This window comes from Nipponia nippon, unplaced genomic scaffold (assembly GCF_047370975.1).
Source record: "Nipponia nippon isolate SJK-2023a ecotype South Korea unplaced genomic scaffold, ASM4737097v1 scaffold_3, whole genome shotgun sequence".
Classification (NCBI taxonomy): Eukaryota; Metazoa; Chordata; class Aves; order Pelecaniformes; family Threskiornithidae; genus Nipponia; species Nipponia nippon.
Genome location: NW_028262347.1, coordinates 113,604,035 through 113,622,862, shown reverse-complemented (window position 1 = coordinate 113,622,862; position 18,828 = coordinate 113,604,035). Strand labels below are relative to the sequence as shown.

At 42.5% G+C, this 18,828-nt stretch overlaps 1 protein-coding gene across 1 annotated transcript in view; it reads right to left on the bottom strand.

Moving 5' to 3' along the window:
* Nucleotides 1-18,828, bottom strand: part of SORCS3 (sortilin related VPS10 domain containing receptor 3) — a 321,133-nt gene that overhangs the window by 201,598 nt on the left and 100,707 nt on the right. The window contains exon 2 of the mRNA XM_087766350.1: nt 16,842-16,909. Within this exon, the coding sequence (XP_087622476.1) occupies nt 16,842-16,909 (68 nt within the window). The remainder of the gene's footprint in view (nt 1-16,841; nt 16,910-18,828) is intronic.

Genomic DNA, 18,828 nt, shown 5'->3' with positions numbered 1-18,828 from the left:
CCTGAGTCCTGAGTCTTGCACGTTTCTTCAAGAGTATCCATCATCTCCAGAAGACCCCACGCTTGGAGGCTTTGGGAGGAAATCCCTGCCTGAGCTCTGTAGCACAGCATCTACACCCAGAAGTCAGAGCTCTGCCTTGGCACCCAGCCCAAGCAGCAGCTCTTACTAGCTTCTCCTGAGGCACAGATTTCCACAGGGCTGCTCCAGGGTTTGCTCAAGGGAGCTTCTTGGGCTAAGTACCTGATACACGAAGACATGCTTCCCTTCATTATGTTTACAAGGCCTGACCCAAAATCTGGAAAAGTACCTGGAAATGCTCTGACTTCCTTAGAATCATAGAATACTTTGGGTTGGAAGGCACCTTTAAAGATCATCTCATCCAACTCTCCCCCACTCCCAAATTTGAATCCTACATTAGTGACCCATGTCTAAATAGGTTCCTCTACATATTTCTTCTCTCCAGATTAAATAATCATTGTACAGTCACTAGCCATACACATATTCTTCGCCTTTCTTCTACCAAGCTTCCTTTGTCCTTCGGAGAAGCATTGGCAGCTCAAGTGAACCTTAGCCCTCTGCTTTGTATCATCAACAACAATGAATCATTGAGCACTAATCCTTTAAGTATGAACACATAGCAATAACCTGCAAGCCTTTTCCTGATACGTGGACACAGTTTTACAGATAAATTTAATAGCAGGCAAGGAAATTTTTGGAGTCTCGATGGCTTGTGCTTGTACTCACTTTCTACTACTTCTGGAATCAGATGTATGGGAAAGTAGTTTTTAAAGAAAGCCTTTTGCTTTGGGCTAATTTTTTGCAAAAGCTGGACCCAGCATTGACCTTTTGACATGTTTTCTCTTGTGCCTACTCCCAAGATCCCTTGCAGATTTTTGCCAAGAGCAAAGGCGAAAGTTCAGACATACAGAAAGAAATCAATGTACTTCTGACTTCAGTCAGCCCTGAAGCATATTCTCAGATTTCTGTTGCACAGGAACAAAAAGGGTTTTGGGAAGCATCCAACCTGTAAGATTCTAACCAGATTTTTTCCAGATCATTTGCTCACAACGAAAAGTTCCAGAGAATAAGCAGCGAGAGAGAGAGGAAGGTTAAAAACGCACTCCAAAATAATCACAACAATACATTTTTTTCTTGTCCTAAATAGACAAAGGCCCTGGGCCAAATTCCAAAGGGGAATCAAGTGCAACTCATGTTTTTCCTGGCCCTTTCACCTACACAAGTTTCTTTATTCCCACAGCATCCGGAACTCCCCTTACCTCCAATATGTCATCAATGATGTTCCCGTTCTATCCAGGTGTGTGCAATTCCCTGTGAATTTACACGCATTGCACACCATATCTTAAACAGTCAAAAGACAGAATTATAGAAGTGAAGCAACAAAGGGCAGAGACCAAGGCATTGGCCCTGATCACCTCTGCTCCACACAGTAATTTTCCATACAGAAATCTGGAAAATCTCCTTCACACAGTGGACTGGAGCCACCATCCTTGCTTGTGTGGGCCACACATCATTGCACACCTTCCTGACCAGGCACAAAGAACAGACGGTTTTAGAAGAATCGCATGTGCTGCCCGCACTCAAGTTGGGAAGAGCAAAACACTGGCTAGAAAACCATAGCCATTCTGTGCAGCAGTCAGGCCTGCTCCCTCTGCATTCTAAGCCAGCATGAACAGCAAAGACTCCACACCTCTGAGTTTCTGAGAGAGCACAAAGCAATGATAACATTTAGATTCACGAGATTAAGATCACTTTATGCAACACTTCTAAAGGGAAATCCCATGCCTCCCCATCTTGTTTGCAACTTCCTTACCTTGAGAACTATTAATCATGTGAAGAAAAATAAAAACAAGGAAAAAAAAATACCTTACACTCCAGCTGTCCTTTGGAAAGCTTGTAAGCCATCACGTTAACTGAAATTCATTGGAGTCATTAAACTCATTTTTCCCCAAAGTCAGCTCTCTCCCTGAACTCCCCTACTGTTTGAAATGGCAAGGAGAGATGGTGGTAGGACCTATTTACACCTTTGTTTGAAGGTGAGGCTGTACTATCTGATTTCTAATCCAGATCCATCCATCACAATCAGGTACACAACACTGGTCCCTCAAACCACACTTTCCCAGCAGCCTGACCACCATGGTGTTGTCAAATTCCCTCCCTCCACTCACAAAGGCACCTTATGCTAACTTTAGAGCAGCACTTTCCGAGATCAATGATAATTGACTGATTAAGTATGCCTAATGCTGCCAAAATTTGAGCTGATTGTGTAATGGTGCTAATTAGTAACTGCCAGAGCTCATTCCAATTATTAACCTTTATGAATGTCATTTTTAAAGATAAGAGTTTGCAATACGGCCTGCTGCAGCATTCATAATGGTTTTTGTCACACAGGATGAGAGGGAACGCAGTGACCACTAAAGCTGAGATAAAAGTAGCACAAGAAAGAAGCCCTAGGAACAAAGGATTTTACCTTTGCTTCCTGCAAGTGATAACAAAGACTTTAACAGTAGAAAGGTGGAGCATCTGTGCTGAGGAATTCAAGAACCCACTTTTCCACACGACCACAAGACTCAGCAATGCCACTACCAAGCATGCCTCGAAAGCTTCCTAGGAGTGCAAGTACCAAATCAATTGCCTGATTTGCCAGGTGGGCATGTTTGCAAAGTGCCATGTCCAGTGACATTCTGGAAGCAGAGAGACACGAGAAAAAAAAGTCCGCTGTTGCAGTGCTGTTGCACACCAATGAAAAGCACTATTCCCACATTTGCACAGTCACAACTCTGATTCTTCTGATACGTTATGCAATAGAGGACATTTTGTGATGAACAACAGTCACCAGGGTGCATACACCCTGCTTGGATCAGATATAACTAAACAACTAAGCTAAATCACAGCCTACATCACCCTCATCTGTCCCCCAAACAAACCACCTGCACTGTCACTATACAAAAGGATCACTTCCAAAGAGGAAATATGGGCTTCTTGCATATCTCCCACCGCACAACAGGGCCATGTCCTATTACAGAGCCAGACTTGTGCTCATCACCATTAAAATGCCACAGGACAAGATACGAACTTTTCAGGTGGTAGGACTAATACCCCTCAGTCCCTATGATGAGGTAGCATTGGTGCAGACCACCCTCCAAGTCCTCAGAGAGGCAGATGGTCCACCACAGCCTCCCTTGCCATGTACTCTTCTAGAAAAAAAACAAACCTTGTCTTGCTTTGTTTCTCGTGCCTTGTACAAAATAGAAAATGCGCACTTGTGGGTACAAAGCTAGATGTGCTGTGTTAACTCTGTATTCCTCATAGACATCCCTTTTACCTTTATTGGTTACAGATAATAGAACCAATGGGATTTTAATCTTCCATGGGACATTTATTCTCTACTCTGCTAGAGGCACACTGAATAATGTACCATGGTCCACTGCTTACTCTGTAGCTTTAACTGCTCCATGGCAATACAATGTTATATCTGAAACCTTACGTTTTAAAAGATGATCTTACTGCCTTGGTTCTTCTCAGCCACACTTACAGCTGCAAGTAACCCAAAGAAAGGACGAGCCTTCCCACTCACTGGCTTTATAGACACCTGTGTCTGAGGCACCTCAAGGTCAACAGCTTGTCTGTGATCCCTAAAGTAATTATGTGAGACCCATGGACGGGTCATAGTCTGCTGAAGTCCTCAGGGAACTCATATATCCCTTGGTGCCAATGGAAGTTGTATGATTCTCCTGTTCCCACACCAGGCCCTGGGACCTATTCCCTGTGTGTGGACTACTCTTCCCCACGCTGTTCCTGACATCTGCTCTGAACCTGCTGCTTGCCCTTCCCAGGACTAATAATCAACAACCAGGCTTCCTTCTTAAAGCAAATCACTATTACAATTTCTAACATTTCAGAGAAAGAGATGCAAGAGGACAGATGCTAAGTGCATTTCTCTTTCCATGGGACTGATTACTTCTTGTGAGCTTCAGACCCCCATAAGGCCTGAATCCACATCCCAGTGATGGGGTGCTCTTCCTTTCTGCATACCTCTCCCCAGGTGGCTTTTGAACCTCCCAGGGCTTCTACAAACTGATAATTACAGATGGTACTAGTCCTAGTCTATTTCTTTCCTGCCCCACTCCCCTGCACAGCATAGTATATGAACTCAGACCCCAAGGTATGCAAGTCCATGCCAAGACCCTGGGGCTGTGACGGTGCACAGCTGAGCTGCACACATCCATTCAGCCCAGCTAACTCTGCTGTGAAGTCCCACACTCCTGGCAGTAGTTACAGATAGCTGGAGACAGTTGAATCTTAAATGCACCAGAACTCACTCAGGAAAGTTCATAGTGCCCCTCTCACCCCCGGGGCAAAACTACTGCCTGACTTTGGGGTAAGGCTTGGCAGTAGTGGTTGTTTTAACAACCCAGCCATCTTCCTGTAACCAGTCTCCTATTATCATCTTCCTCACCGATCCTCTGAGCTAGACTACAAGATCCATAAAAGAAAATGTAGCAGCCCAGTTACAGATGCCATGTGATATTCTTAGATTTATCACGGGGTAATATCCCTCAGGTATTCCAGTATAGCACCACATTTGCATGCCTGACCAGACGTGCAGGATGCTGAATGCTCAGCTCCTGCAGTAGCCTGTTGGATGCCTATTCAGGCATCTGGACAGCAAGCTTCATGGATAACTGGATATAAGTGACTATTAATATTTATGGAGGCAATTGTCTAAAGTAACTGGCCATCAAAGACCAAGAAACAAGCCCCAATAATCTGATTACAGAATGGCTTCACTAACCTTTTACAGTTTTTATTCAGAGGCAGAAATCCTATACTGTAAAAATGCACTAGTTTCCTATGATCTAGTAATTTACAGGAGCTTTCATTTTTACTTGGTCAGGCATATACTGTAAAAGAACAGGCTGACAGATTTTACAGATGAAGAACACGTGGTAAGTAAATAAATCAAAGGCTACCTTCCAGGCTGGGGGAATGTAGCCCTTTGCAAATATTATTTGGAGAAGTGACCGCTTGATACTGGGTACTTATTGACTTCATTAGAAGCCTAGTGAATGTACCACAGAGATAATGAGAGAGATGGACCAGACTAAAAGAAAGATGGAAGGATTTCTTGCACATTTTTAAACAATGTTTCTCCATCCTTCAGATAATTTATAGCCATTATAAAATGGCAATGCATTTGGGAAAAAAAAAAAAAAAAAAACAACAAAACAAAAAACCCAAAAAAACCCAACCAAACACACACAACATAATAAAACACCAATATAAACAGACACAACCCATGTTAAAGCACTAAATTCTACCAGCCGCTGTACAAAGCATCAAAGATTTATGAGACTTGGTCCCAAGCCTAATTGGAAAGAAAAGAAAAGTTGAGGGAGGAGGGAGAGGGGAAGATAAAGGAAAAGAACAGCTCACTTAAAGAGAAACAAATCATGTAAAGCGTAGGTTTAGCGTGGACAGGGGAACCGCATCCCACAGCAAGCCATGAGGTGGCATCAACACAGAAACTGTGCAGTGCAAGAACCTCCTGGCTTCTGAGCCAGCCCTGACTGCCTGGAGAGTAAGTGGTAGTGCCTATCTCTAACTGATCAGAGGCCACAAGACATTCTGAGCCACAGATAAAGTCTTTGCGTGTAATATAATCCTTGACAGATTTTTTTTTGCTTCTAGGAACTTGTCTAGGCTCCCTGTGAACCGATGCGAACTTTACCTACCAAAACATGCTCCAGCAAAGAGATCCACAGATTAACTACTTGTCCTAAGAACCAAATTCTTCTACTTGTTCTGAACCTTTGTCCAATGCTTCTTTATTCTTCACAGAATCATTGAATGGTTGAGGTTGGAAGGGACCTCTGGAGCGCATCTGGTCCAACCCCCTGCTCAAGCAGAGCCATCTAGAGCTGGTTGCTCAGGACAACGTCCAGATGGCTTCTGAATATCTCCAAGGATGGAGACTCCACAACCTCCCTGGGAAATCCATGCCAGTGCTCGGTCACCTGCACAGTAAAAAAGCTTTCCTGATATTCAAAGGGAATCTCCTGAGTTTCAGTTTGTGCCCATTCATTGTCTCTTGTCCTGTCACTAGGCACCACTGAAAAGAGCCTGGCTTTGTCATCTTTGCACCCTCCCTTCAGGTATTTGCACACATTGATGAGATTCCCCTCCGCACCTTCTCTTCTCCAAGCTAAACAGTCCCAGCTCTTTCAGCCTTTCCTCATATGAGAGATGCTCCACCCACTTGCTTTAGTAGAGACCCTATGCACACCATGTAATTTTTGTAAGATTTTTATCATATTCTTTTCTGGGCATCTCTTTTCAGGCTTTCCAAGTCCTACTAGATCGGATCTAGTATGGAAGTCCTTATGTAATTTGTTAAGAAAGTTCTTATTTTGCAGTTATCTATTTACATATTTATAGGTGAATTTAATGTGTGGTTTTCATTAATATTGGCACATATCCATGTTGAATGTATCCGCTACAAATCTGTGCCAACAAAGCTCCTCTGCATAGTAAAGAGGGATCAGAAAAAGACATTAGTATTGCCAAAACAAATTCATCTTTAAGTGTGGCTTCCTGCAAAAAGTTTTGCAGTCGGCATTCAAATCTAATTAGAATGTAAGATGAGATAACTCAACAAAAGGAGCAGCTCTCTAATGAGAGCAATGGAATTGCTGCTCCAAATGATAAAGAATAGGTGGAATAGCCAATTCCTGTTAACAGATGCAGCTCTGCTGATGCAGCAACAGCCACAACACCCACATGATCTGCAACAGCAGGTTCTTGGCTACAAACTCCCTCCTGAATGCTGCCTTGCTACTTCTCTAAACAAGTAGGCAAAGCACTATAAACACACTTTACCTGCCATCTCTGACAAGATGACTTCATGGGGACTGTGATGTTTCAAAAACACATTCCATTTTGGCAAAGCTTCGGCTCACCTTCTCCAACAAAGCCCCAGGACTAAGTGCCTGGGAACATGACCTGAGCTCAAAATTAATTTCTGATGAGATAGGATGTCTCCCTTCTTGAGGACCTCATAATCAAAGAAATACATTAACAAGGACAGGAAACTATATTACATATAGCATATATAAGCTGCAAAAGCAGGGACAAGCATATTCTTCCAGCTCCCTAAAACACTTTTTTTTTTTCCACAACAAATTTCACTAATTCACACTGAGATCCTCATGATTGTATCAACACCAGAAACATCTTTTTGCACCGAATTCCCTAAATTTCCCATTCCATCATCTACTTTTCTGGAATGGAGAGACTAGAGATCTCTAGTTTAAGTTTCCATTGTCGGGATGATCAAAACCAGTTGCATGCCTGAAAGGACTTGCTGAAAAATTAAATTACATCAAAGAGTCTGGGGTTTTTCGTTGTGTCTTTTTTTTTTTTTCTTCTTAAACTACAGTTTCAAAGTATACTTTTAGTCTAATAAAATAGCTTTACTAAAAAAAATGTGATAGCATCCAAGATAGCCACCAGTTGGGCAATGGATAGAGAACCTACCTGTGGTGCAAAAAACTCAAATCCCTTGGTTGAATACAACAGCCCCAGCAGGTGAGATCAAAAATTTGTATTGCCTGCTAATCTGCCACAGAATATTCTGGGAAAAGTATAAGGAACAGATAAAAGACAGCATGAATCTTCCCATGGTCTCTCCCCCAGCTCTCTTGACTTGGAGATCTCCAAATCTCAAAACCACTAAAATACTGTGGCATATCATGTATCCAGTGCAATCCCAGCTATTCCATTAGAACACCTAAAGCAGGAATAGCTCATTGCTGAAGAACAGATAACAAAAAATGGATGACATTTCTGCAACGCTGATCCATAAGCTGTAGACCTGTCTGTTCCTTGAATGTCATATCATAAAATAATTACTGTAAGCCAGAGGCTACAGCCACACTATCAAGTTTAACAGCCACCAGCAGAAATATCCTCCATTAATTCATTGAATCCCCTTTTGAAATCCATTTACGCTTTTATTATTTCTGCCTCACAACATCCTGTAGCAATGAGTTACACAATTTAATTACTTGTGGAATAAAAAAGCACTTCCCTTTATACTTATTCAGAGCAAGGGCTTGAACTTGGATCTTCCACACATAAGATTAGTATCAGTGTCTCCCTGGAGAGATTCTCAGCCTCTCCTGTTGGAGCTCTTTTGTGGAGTATGAATAATTCAACAGTTACTACAGAGAGAAGAAGAGAGGTGGCTGGTTGGGGCTCTTACCTGAAACATGGAAAATGAAAACAAAACAGAGCTTGCTTTTGGTCTCTCTACATTTTATCTGGAATTCCACCTTTGAAGAACATTCCCTCAAAAAATTTGGAATTTGCCTTTTCTTCTTGCCTCCCTGTCTCCAGCCAGAAAACAGGCCTACTTACAAGAAAGAACATCCAATAACCCAGTTATCTATGAGATCAAAACTGATGTACAACCACATGACCTTTCTAGACCTATTTAACTAACACATTCCTCACACAAACATATCTGCAGCATCCATCATTAGTGACCAGCCCAGTCCTCCCACAGCCACATATTTGGAGGTCGACAACTTCAGCAAAGCAGCCCCGCTTTCAAGCTGTAAAAGACCTGTGGATGAAGCACAGAGCGGAGATGCGTAGTACATGTTGAACAGTGAGTTACATGCACACGTAAATGTGAACCTCTGTGTTGCCAACACGGACTGACATGCAAAACCCTCACCAAATCGAGATTCTGGGGCAGAACGTAGTCAAAGCCAAGACTTACCTCTGCCTTCAGAGAATCACAGATATGAATAAAGCACTCTGTATATGGGTAAAAGTTTTTAATTAACAACCTAGCTAAAGCACCATTACAATCTGCAGTTCTGTTTTTATTAATTCTCTCCAATTCAGCAGGAATTCCACCAAGGAAAAGGGATGAGCAGATGCAGGGGGAAGCACGTTAATAAATCATAAGTGTCATTAGAATTTGTAAACTAATATCTTCTGGGAAGTCTTGGCAATTAGTCTCAGAGCTTTCTTGGCAAACAAAAAATTAATAAATCCAAAAGGTCCCCTGTCTGATGATATCCCCACCCCCACAGAAAGGTCATTGATGGAGCAATTAAGAGAGACAACAAATGGACCAGCCAGAAGGCTGGTTCACAAAAGACAAATGAGCTCCACGAAACAAGATGACTAAGGCATCTTAATAGGCAAAGGTGGGACTTCGATCTCCACACCACCCCAAGACACACACAAAAGCTTTTAGACTCACATTCGCTGGGCTACTACTTTTCACATGATTTTGCATTGCCCTTCTTGGCCTGCTCCATCTCTGAGGCAACATTAATGTGATTGCTTGTTAAAGCAAGGAACCATCAGAAAGTAGAGATGTGAACCTTACTATTCCCTTGTGGAAAAATCCTATGGGATATAACAGGGCTAGGGAAGCAAAGTGAAGGAGACAAATGAAACTTCTCTCCAGAAGTTAGTCATATACTTAAAGAATGAAATAAAGAATTAAAGAATGAGGTCTTAGTTTTGTTACCATTACTGAGTTTACCTAACTGTAAAACATAGCTCTGAATTTAAGATAAGCCTATTAATTGTCATGATTGGTTCCCAAAACAAACATTTAAAACAGTTTTAACTCACATTAGCCATTTATTGCAATGACAGCATCTCCTTCTGTTCTGAACTGCAAAGAACGTATGCTCTGAACACCACCTGGGACCATCTGGGACATTTGAGGAGGGCTGAACCTAGCATTCATTCTGTTCCACTCCTTGAATTTTCTTTTTTTTCTTTTTTTTTTTTTTTTTTTAATTCCCATGGACCTTCACATCCATCCACACAGTCCAAGCAAATCAAAACAATCCTTTATGTACATTTCCTGAAGTCCACAATAAAAGATTTGTTTAGGTCTCTGGACAGCCACAACTGGAAGCATAATGAATCACCTCAAACCAAAAAAGCATTTTAAATCAGATCATAATTAGTTACTTCAAATGGCTTCACTTATACAGTGGGATAAGGCGGTCTTCGCCATCTGATGACCAGCAACTTCTAACATTCCTGTCACAGATACCCCCCTAAACCACCAAACACAAGGAAGCTAAGTCAACCCTTTATTGCTCTTAATAGTTACAAAAAGAGCACAGAAAAGCCATTGTATGTATAGCCTTTTGTGAACATTTAGCATCCCTACAGAGTAACTTAATGCAACACCCTTTACCCATTAATTTCTCTCCTGGCTGATACTGAACAACTCTTTTCACCTGTAAAGCTTTTTCTCTTGCTCCTCTTCATTAACTAGGACCCACTTTCTGATGCCTGCTGCAACACTTGTGCAGCTGGACAAATACAGATATCAGGAGCCTCTGCCAAACCTAGTATGTCAGCCTGAGAAAGAGAACAAGACCTGTTTCTCCAAAATAAGCAGAAATTTAGCCATGAGAGCAAAGAATAAATTTTCACTTGGCTCAAGAATGCTGCATTTTCTATTCTTCGCAGCTAGTGACTACCTAGCTCTTTGGGCCAAGGAACTTCTCTTTATTAAATGGCCACGATCTTCATTTGGCAGCAGCTAGCTCAGGAATGGGCCAACATGCAGCTACGGTGCATCTCCCAAATAGTTCAAGTGTGGCTCCCATGCCAAGATGGCATCTATGACTGACAGCCACGCTGTGCTGAGCCAGGGTAAACTGAATCACCCACTGTGGAGAAAAGACAAATCAGCAAGAATATTAGAAGTTAAGAACTGCATTATTCTGGGATGCTGCTGAAGGCCCACACTAATCGCAACTCAGGGTGCTCAGAGCCCCGAGGAACAACTCTCATCTCACACTGCGGTCACCTGCTGCAGTTCCCCATTCCCTTGGTTCTTCAGCAAACGTGGTCTGCACCTAGCAGCTCTCAACCACAAAGATTTTGACAGTTGGCTCCCATAGCTTGGGGAAAAAAAAAAAAACCAAAAAACAAAAAAACCAACCAAACAAACAACAAAACAAAAAACCACTAGCCATCACTGAGCTAGGCTATTTATACACTCTAACAAACAACAAGAGCGGAGTTGCCACCCTGGGCACCCTGGTTTTCAAATCCAAGAGAAGTCATGGATGTGCTTGCACACCCAGCTGGCTCCTTCCCTTCATGCCCTGATGGCTGATTGCAGATATGAGAAACCCTCCTCCTCATCAGCACAGGATTTCTGCACTTTGCAGTGTTGCTAAAAAATGCCAAATAAGATGCAATAATAGGAAGCATTACTACTTTGAAAACCAGCTCCATTAATTTTATGCCTGAATACAGTCCCCCAGAAAATAACATGTATCTAAGATGCATGTTGTCAGCATAAAAGTGAAAAACAATAAATATAATCAAATTTGACTATACTGCAAGGAGATGTCAGCTGGTTATGGTGGCTGTCCATTTCAATACAGCAAATTCCAGAAAAAGTACAATGCCCCATTGCAAAACGTGTGGAGCCTGACCAGTACGGAGCAAGAGGTTGTGGCACAAGCCAGAAGTTGCCATTCTCAGCACCACAGTCTAAACAATGCATTGCCACTGGGATAGAAACACTCTTTTAAGGAAGCTCTGGCTGTGCCATGACCTATTTTAGGTTTAGCTTGTTTCACAAAGGATGATATGGAAATTTGAGTCAGGCTTATTGAATCGCCTGATCCCTGCCCTCTTACTCACCTATCTTAGAGGAAGCTACGTTTGAAGCAAGGAGACTGAGCCCTAGTTCGCAAAGGAGAGACATGGCATTTTACACCACATTCACCATTTCACACCTACAGAGCAGCCCTATCTCAAGCCAGCTCCATGTGCAACACACGACCCTAGGGCACAGAAATCAGTGTAAGCTGTGAAACTCTGGAAAGGAAACAAATGCTAACGGTACACTGAAACATGCTGATGGTCTCTGGAGACTGTGGGAGGCTTAAGAGGCAACGACATAGGAGGAAACAGCATAAAGCCCTCTGGTAATTCAAAAAGAACTGAATGAAAGAGCAATGCAAGACATAAGGCAGCTTGCACTCAAGCTGAGAGGTTTTACTCCTCTAGCTCCAAGCTAGGAGTTGCAGCTGCTGTGTTTTGCAGCTGTCTCTGTTAAAAAACTAAAAGCTTTTTAGCTCAGCACAGAGGCTAAGACAACAGACCAACCTCTTCAAGCACAGCAGCCACAAGAGTAAAAAAAATGCCTGGGGATTTTTAACTACTGCCATAGAAACATAATTTCTTGGTTAATAAACAAGAAAACAAGAAGGAATATATGTAAAAGTTCCTTCATCAGCATTTTAGCCTCTGAAGCAGTCATGGTTTTGAGTATGGGTTAATGCATGGGCTGCATTATGTACCATCAGATAATTTAGCTGGGACCACAGCCAGAGGAGGGGAACTCCAGGGGACACATCAAAGGTGGGTAAAATGGTAGCAGGGACTCAGAGCCAACACATGCAAGTGCTTGCACTTTGGAAAAAAAAAACTGAACTACTCCCCGCTGCCTAATTATCTGATGTGTTGCAGTCATGTCTATCGCATTCATCATAAATACCGCCCTGCTAACTTGCGCTTCTCCTGTCTGCTGTATCACCCTGTTGTCTCTGTCTTCATCTGAGATTGAAAGCTCCCTTGGGATGAAGGCTGTCTTTTTAGCTACTGCAATCCAAATAAATAAAACTGTTCCTGGATACTAAAAAAAGCAACAGTGGAAAAAACTTTTATTCCAGTTATCTTAGCAGAAATAACTGCTCAGCCCACACTGGCTGAAACAGTTGAAAACATTTTAAATATTACAGTAGCAACTTTAAATACTTATCCAGAATGTCACGTTTACATAACACTATCTCAAAACTATACAGCTTTAAACAGGAGACAGGATTAGCAACAAGCTAGGGAACGTTCACAAGGCTTTTCCTTTGCTTGTAAAAGGCCCACAGAATAAGAAAAGGAGTTCAATAGATTCCTCCTGTTTCTTCACACTCACAACACAAGAAGGAAACAACTGGACAGCAACAAGATTAACCAATGAAAGGACTTTCTGACCGTCATACAACCTACAGAACTCCCCATATAATATACCTGAACACAATATACACCTGAAACCAAAACTTATTTTTCACAATCACAATTTCTATGGTCAGACCTGGAAGGGTTACGAACACATACGTTTGAAGAAATAAGCCACTGAATAGACTTTCCCTTCTCTCATTCTCCTAATAAAATTTGCCTGAGATTTTCAACAGAAAATAGGCCAAAAAAACCCCAACCCTTCAACTCTTGGTTGTGAATGGTGCCTTTTAGACACCATACTTCGCATATCTAACCCTCTCATTCTCCTCTGTTCAACAGATGCCTTCTTGGACTACAATTCCTGTGAAGCAGCCTGGCCCCTACTCTTTACAGAGGGATTCATATTTCATGGCAGATCATTCCTGTGTGCTTACAGTTCATCATGAGCAATGAAGTTTGATGCAGGGTCCCTGGCCTACGGAGGGTTTGGGAATTAGTGGTGCTCCAACAGTACTTCAGATCAAAACCGTATAAATTTACAGATTAAGAGGGAGAACTGTTTTCCTTTTGTTGATGGAGAAGTTTATTGGGGGGGAATTCTACAGAAAGCGTATGTCCAAACCTTAACCCAACTTTTACTTAAAGCAGGCAGGATGTAGCTGGATTCTCAACTACCCAGTTAGATATTTTGCTAGGCAATAAGAACTAATCAAGGGTTTGCATGCCTGAAAAGCTTAAATAATTAAATATTTTTTACAGTTATATTTGCTGACCTACGAAAAGACCTCTCCCCACAAATTCTGATGTCTCACACCATCACAAGTACAACCACAATAAAGTAGCTTCCTTTCATAGGAGGAAAATGATCACCTCCACTCAACATCTTGGTGGGAAAAGCCAAAATCCAGACCACAACTGACAGGTATCTCTTGTGACCAAGAAGAGATGTGGCATTCACAAAGGGGAGGGATGTGACTCTGTGTGTGTATGTCTTTTCCTTGAAGCTGGCTGCTTCAAGGCTGGCTGCTTCAATAGCAATGGAGGCCTCTTCTGTGATCTTTTAGGCCCCAGAAGCATGGATTTGCTTATTAGAGCAATGCCTGTGTTTCTGCATTCAAATGCCGACTAGCATTTCCTCTGTCTAAACTCGTATCAGCCTGATAGAGGAGCAGCTTCCATCGTAACTTTTAATTCTCCTCTTTCCCTCTTGCTCCCTTTTTTAATTATATCCAGGATGTTTTCGTATTGATTTACTTGTCTTTGTATTTAGATGCAGGGATTAGAAATTTCTCTTATATGGCAATTCAGTTTTCCATTAAAAGAAGCTTCTTATGCTATAACCCAGAGGGAACTGAGAAGAAGCTTTTGATGCATGAAACAGGCAGAGGCAAGATGATATTTGGAGATTGCATTGCACTCTTCTCTATCTTAGCATCCTTTGAAGCACTGCCATGTGATTCATTGCGCTCTGCCACAAAAGCCACTCCTCCCTTGTGGAAGCAACTGTGTTTGCCAAGCATTCAGAATAGATACCATGCAGCACCACTGCTCAGGTGGGCAGGACTCTTGGTTAGCACAAAGGATGTATCGTATTCCCAGAAAAAAGGAAGAGAAGGAAAAAAAAAAAAAAAAAGACACCTGGAAATGTCCAGACCTCCTTCTGATAATTACTTGATAGTTGCATTCAGTTTGTGACCCACCAGTTCTGGGGGCTCAAAGATGGCTTTGAAGGAGCCTACAAAAAGTAACTAAGGAAATCAAACCTATTGCCAGAAGACTTACATTCACTCTGCAAAGACAGAGCCTCCTTTTGAAATTTTCAGGGTCTCAAATATTAAAAGCAAATTTTGAAAAGTACTGATTTAAATAACGCAAAGATTCAGAGGCCTTAATGTGCAAACAGAACAGAAAATCCTGAGAAAAGGAGTCTCTCTCTTGGCTTATTGCTTCCACTTAGTATCTATTTGCATTTCTACAACATCCTTTCCAAAGAAACTCATAGCTGTTCTCTAAGACTCCACACTCCCCTCTGAAGTACAACATGGCTTAATCCTGAATTTTCTAGGTGGGAAACTAAGATTTAGAGCCCAGGAGCCCTACCTACTAGCTCTTACCCTGAGCTTTCCTCCCAGACCTTGGAAAAGAACTTAGGAGGTTCTGACTTCTCAACCCCTCTGAGTCTCTAGGCCCCACACTGGCCCCTATTTCACTGCTGAAAAGATGCAGAGGTGTCCCAGAACACACTGAAACACACTCACAAATCAGTGTATTTCCCCAGCTGACTGAGTACTGAATGCATTCCGTTGTACTGATGATGAACTACATTTCCATCACTCTGGGAAAACAACAAAAGGGATGTTGCTATTACCTTTCTGCAGAGCTCAGGTGATGCTGTGAGTTCGGTATTAGGACAGGATTTGACTGCCTGTTACATTATTTATGCAGAGCAGATTGCTTGGCAATTACGTTTAAAGTACAATCACAGTGCCATTTGTACTTGTTAGGTAAAGAGGCAAAAGTTTTTTAAGGCTTTAATACCTTGAAAAGTACCAGGGTAAGTGGAAATGACTGTGTTCTCTCTTATTAGCTGCACAGTTATTTATACTTTTGCAGATTACCATGGTACAGCACAATTAGGCTTTGGGAGCACTGTGCAAATTGAGAATTTTCAAGAGCTCTACTGAACAATTAACCCTTAAACACATTAACAGGAATAAACATGCAGCACATGCCCAAAGTCCACTCCAAACAGGGGCTTTTAAATTAGCTAGGAAGAAAGAAGTATGAGAGACCATCTGCCAAGAAGCTGCTGACACCCAGAGCAATGGCTACAATACGTTGACAGTTCCACCAACTACACTTTCAGCATGTTGTGCAATAGCTCCAATACACCAGATAAATCTGACATGAGGCACTTGGTGTCTCCCAGCCCCTGGCTGCCTTTTTTTTTCTTTTTATTTTTTTTGTCCTTAGAGTAAAAAGCATAATTCTGTTAAAACCATACCCTTTCCACACCACAGGCAGGATGTTAGGAGCAATCTCCAGCAGGTAGAAACTATTGGTGATTTCAGACATCAAGGAACCAGCCTGCTTATAGGGGTGGGTTTGGGGGTCTTGGGGGGGAGGGGATTTTTTTTTTTTTTTTTCCTAAAAAACACACACACATACTTACAAACACACACTCTGTCCAGCAGTGTGCTTCCCCAGGCCAGAACACTCCATCTCCCACACCAGACTAGGAGCATGGCAGGTACATGACACATCTGAGTCTATCCATAGCAGAGAAGACACCAGCACCTCACTGTCATATCTCTAGTCCTTTAGTGGCTACTGTCCTTACAGCTCAAGGCAACACAGAGCCACTGACAAGATGACCATCTCAGCTCGCAGGGCCGAGGAACGTGACTAAGATCAGCTAATATCATATCATGCACTGTGCTGTCCACCATCTGGGACACTGTTCCAGCAACCATGTACCATCTATAGAGACTGTTCTTATTGCCAGCCTCACAGCAGAGACTCTGAGGAATTAAGAGACTTGTCTAAGGACACTCAAAGGCGAGAATGAAACCAAGCTCCTCTGTGTGCCATGAAAATGCCCATACATCAAGAAACCCTCTTTTTCACAGACTTCACTTCATTAAAGCAATGTGTTCTTAATCATGTGTCCCTTTTCCAGAAGGGAGCTCCAGTTGTCTCAGATTCCCTCCCGTCTCCTCCCCTTGCTCAGCCTCCAGTTTTACGAGAGACACAGTACAACCCCTCCATGCCAGTTGCTGTGATTTCTATAATCTGCTTACCTCCACAGTGAGCTCTCCGTAACACTCCCCAAGTTGAAGTCGTAGAGTTTTGTCAGAATGAGAATCACCTAGGGAGGGGAAAGGAAGGGAGGAAGAGAAAGGGAAAAGGAAGAGAAAAAAGAGAGTTTTCCTTTAGACTGTGTAACAATACACAAGGCATCTGAAATCACCCAAAGGAGAGCTTAGCATTTATCCATTAAAGTTGCGGTATTAGAGGATCAAGTAAGTTTAAAAAAAAAGAAAATCATTAGCATCATGTAACCAGTAACATCTATTTTAATCACAAAATGTTTTGTATTTGAAATAAAACATGCCAACAGGAATTAATCAAACACTGAGGCTGCTCTCTCTACAACTATGGTTATTCAAGGTCAGGGATGGAATCGGATGCGCCCTTGTTAACTCAACAGCCCAATCAGAAATTACAGTCGACTTTTCCTGTTTCTCAAGGTGCTACCACAAATTGGTGAGTCTCCATGGAAAGAACTGGCAAGTTTGTTTATGAAGATCCCCATCCAGCAAAACAGTCCATTTTGCCCAGAACGACCTTTCTTGTTCTCTATCTGCTATCACTGATTCCAGAAACATGGGAATTTCCACATGCTATCACCTTTCCACAGTGGTAAAATAGAGGGACACAGGGCATGACATTCAGCGTAGACACTGAGCAAGACAAAATTTCAGCTGTATCTTTAGTGCTCAAGGAGAGTCAGAGCCTTCAGGACCCACTGACTAACTTTCTGGTAAGCCACGAACACTCCTGAGTCATGCCTTTCCAAAACCGAGGTAGGAGTACAGGGGAGTTAAGCGGTACATGGGGGACCACAGGGGAATATAACTTCCCTCTGATATCCTTGGTGCTCTGACCTCAGATTTCACAGGTAAATGTAATCCTCCTAGTCACCAGCTACATTGCCCGATGCCCTTCTTTCCCAGAAAGGCAGCTATGAATTCTGATAACCGGTGAGCCTCTGTGCAAGCTCCCAGGCTCAGACGGGATGGGAACTTCTGCAGAAAGAATAGAGGTTCCTCAGTGGAAGTTAAGAGCATTTGAGCATCTTCTCCTTGCTTTTTTAGCACAACTAATGTCACACAGTTCATTCCCTCGGATTCTATGGGATCAGCCTCAGGAAGAGCTCTGGGGAATCTCTTCATTTTGGTTTTGCTTCAGTTTAACATTTCAGCATGGTTTCCTCCCTGCAGGATTCAAGTACAGGCTAGTTTCCCTTCCATCTGCTTGGGCTGTGAAAGCACGTAGGGCAATTTTTATTAAATACTTGGGGGGGGGGGGGTTGTTTTCTTAAAAGGTATTTCACAGTTTGGCTAAAAGATGGGTCCAAATGAGAGATGTGACCCAAAGGGTTGGGTTCATTGATGTTTTCCTATGCAACAATGATCTTTACTACAAAAGGCACATCTCCCTCCCTCTTCCTCCTCACGCAGCAGTGGGACCCACCACACCTTTCATTTGGGTTTCCCAGCTGAAATCCTGCTGGGTGAGGAGTTTAAAGCTTTGCAGAAAAATGCCAAAGAATTAATCAATATCACAATGGCTGCAGCAGTCAGTTACTGTCAGCATAATACCAGGAAGAGATCTGTTCAAATTGTAAGGGACCTTGGTACGTGACTATGCAGTCAGTGCCCAACTTAATGGCTTTAGAATAGATGCTCTGAGCATCCCTCTCTCTACTGTATTCACTTTCCCCATCCCTGATTGCATTTTGTCCCTTTATTTCCCCACACAGACATCTTTAGGAGGAAGATAAAAGCTGAGCTGCTTCCAGCAGGGTGTGAAAAGAAACCTGCCAGGCAGATTTCAGTCAGCATATGCGAGCCAATGTCAGCCTAAACCGATGCTGTGCAGTGGGGAAATAAGGACAATATCCTTTTTATCGCAACTTAAACTCGGCGCACACCTTTCCATACAAAGGGGCATAAGCCAGCTGCAAGTTGCAGCAACCAAAGTTTGTATACCTCCTCCCCTTAC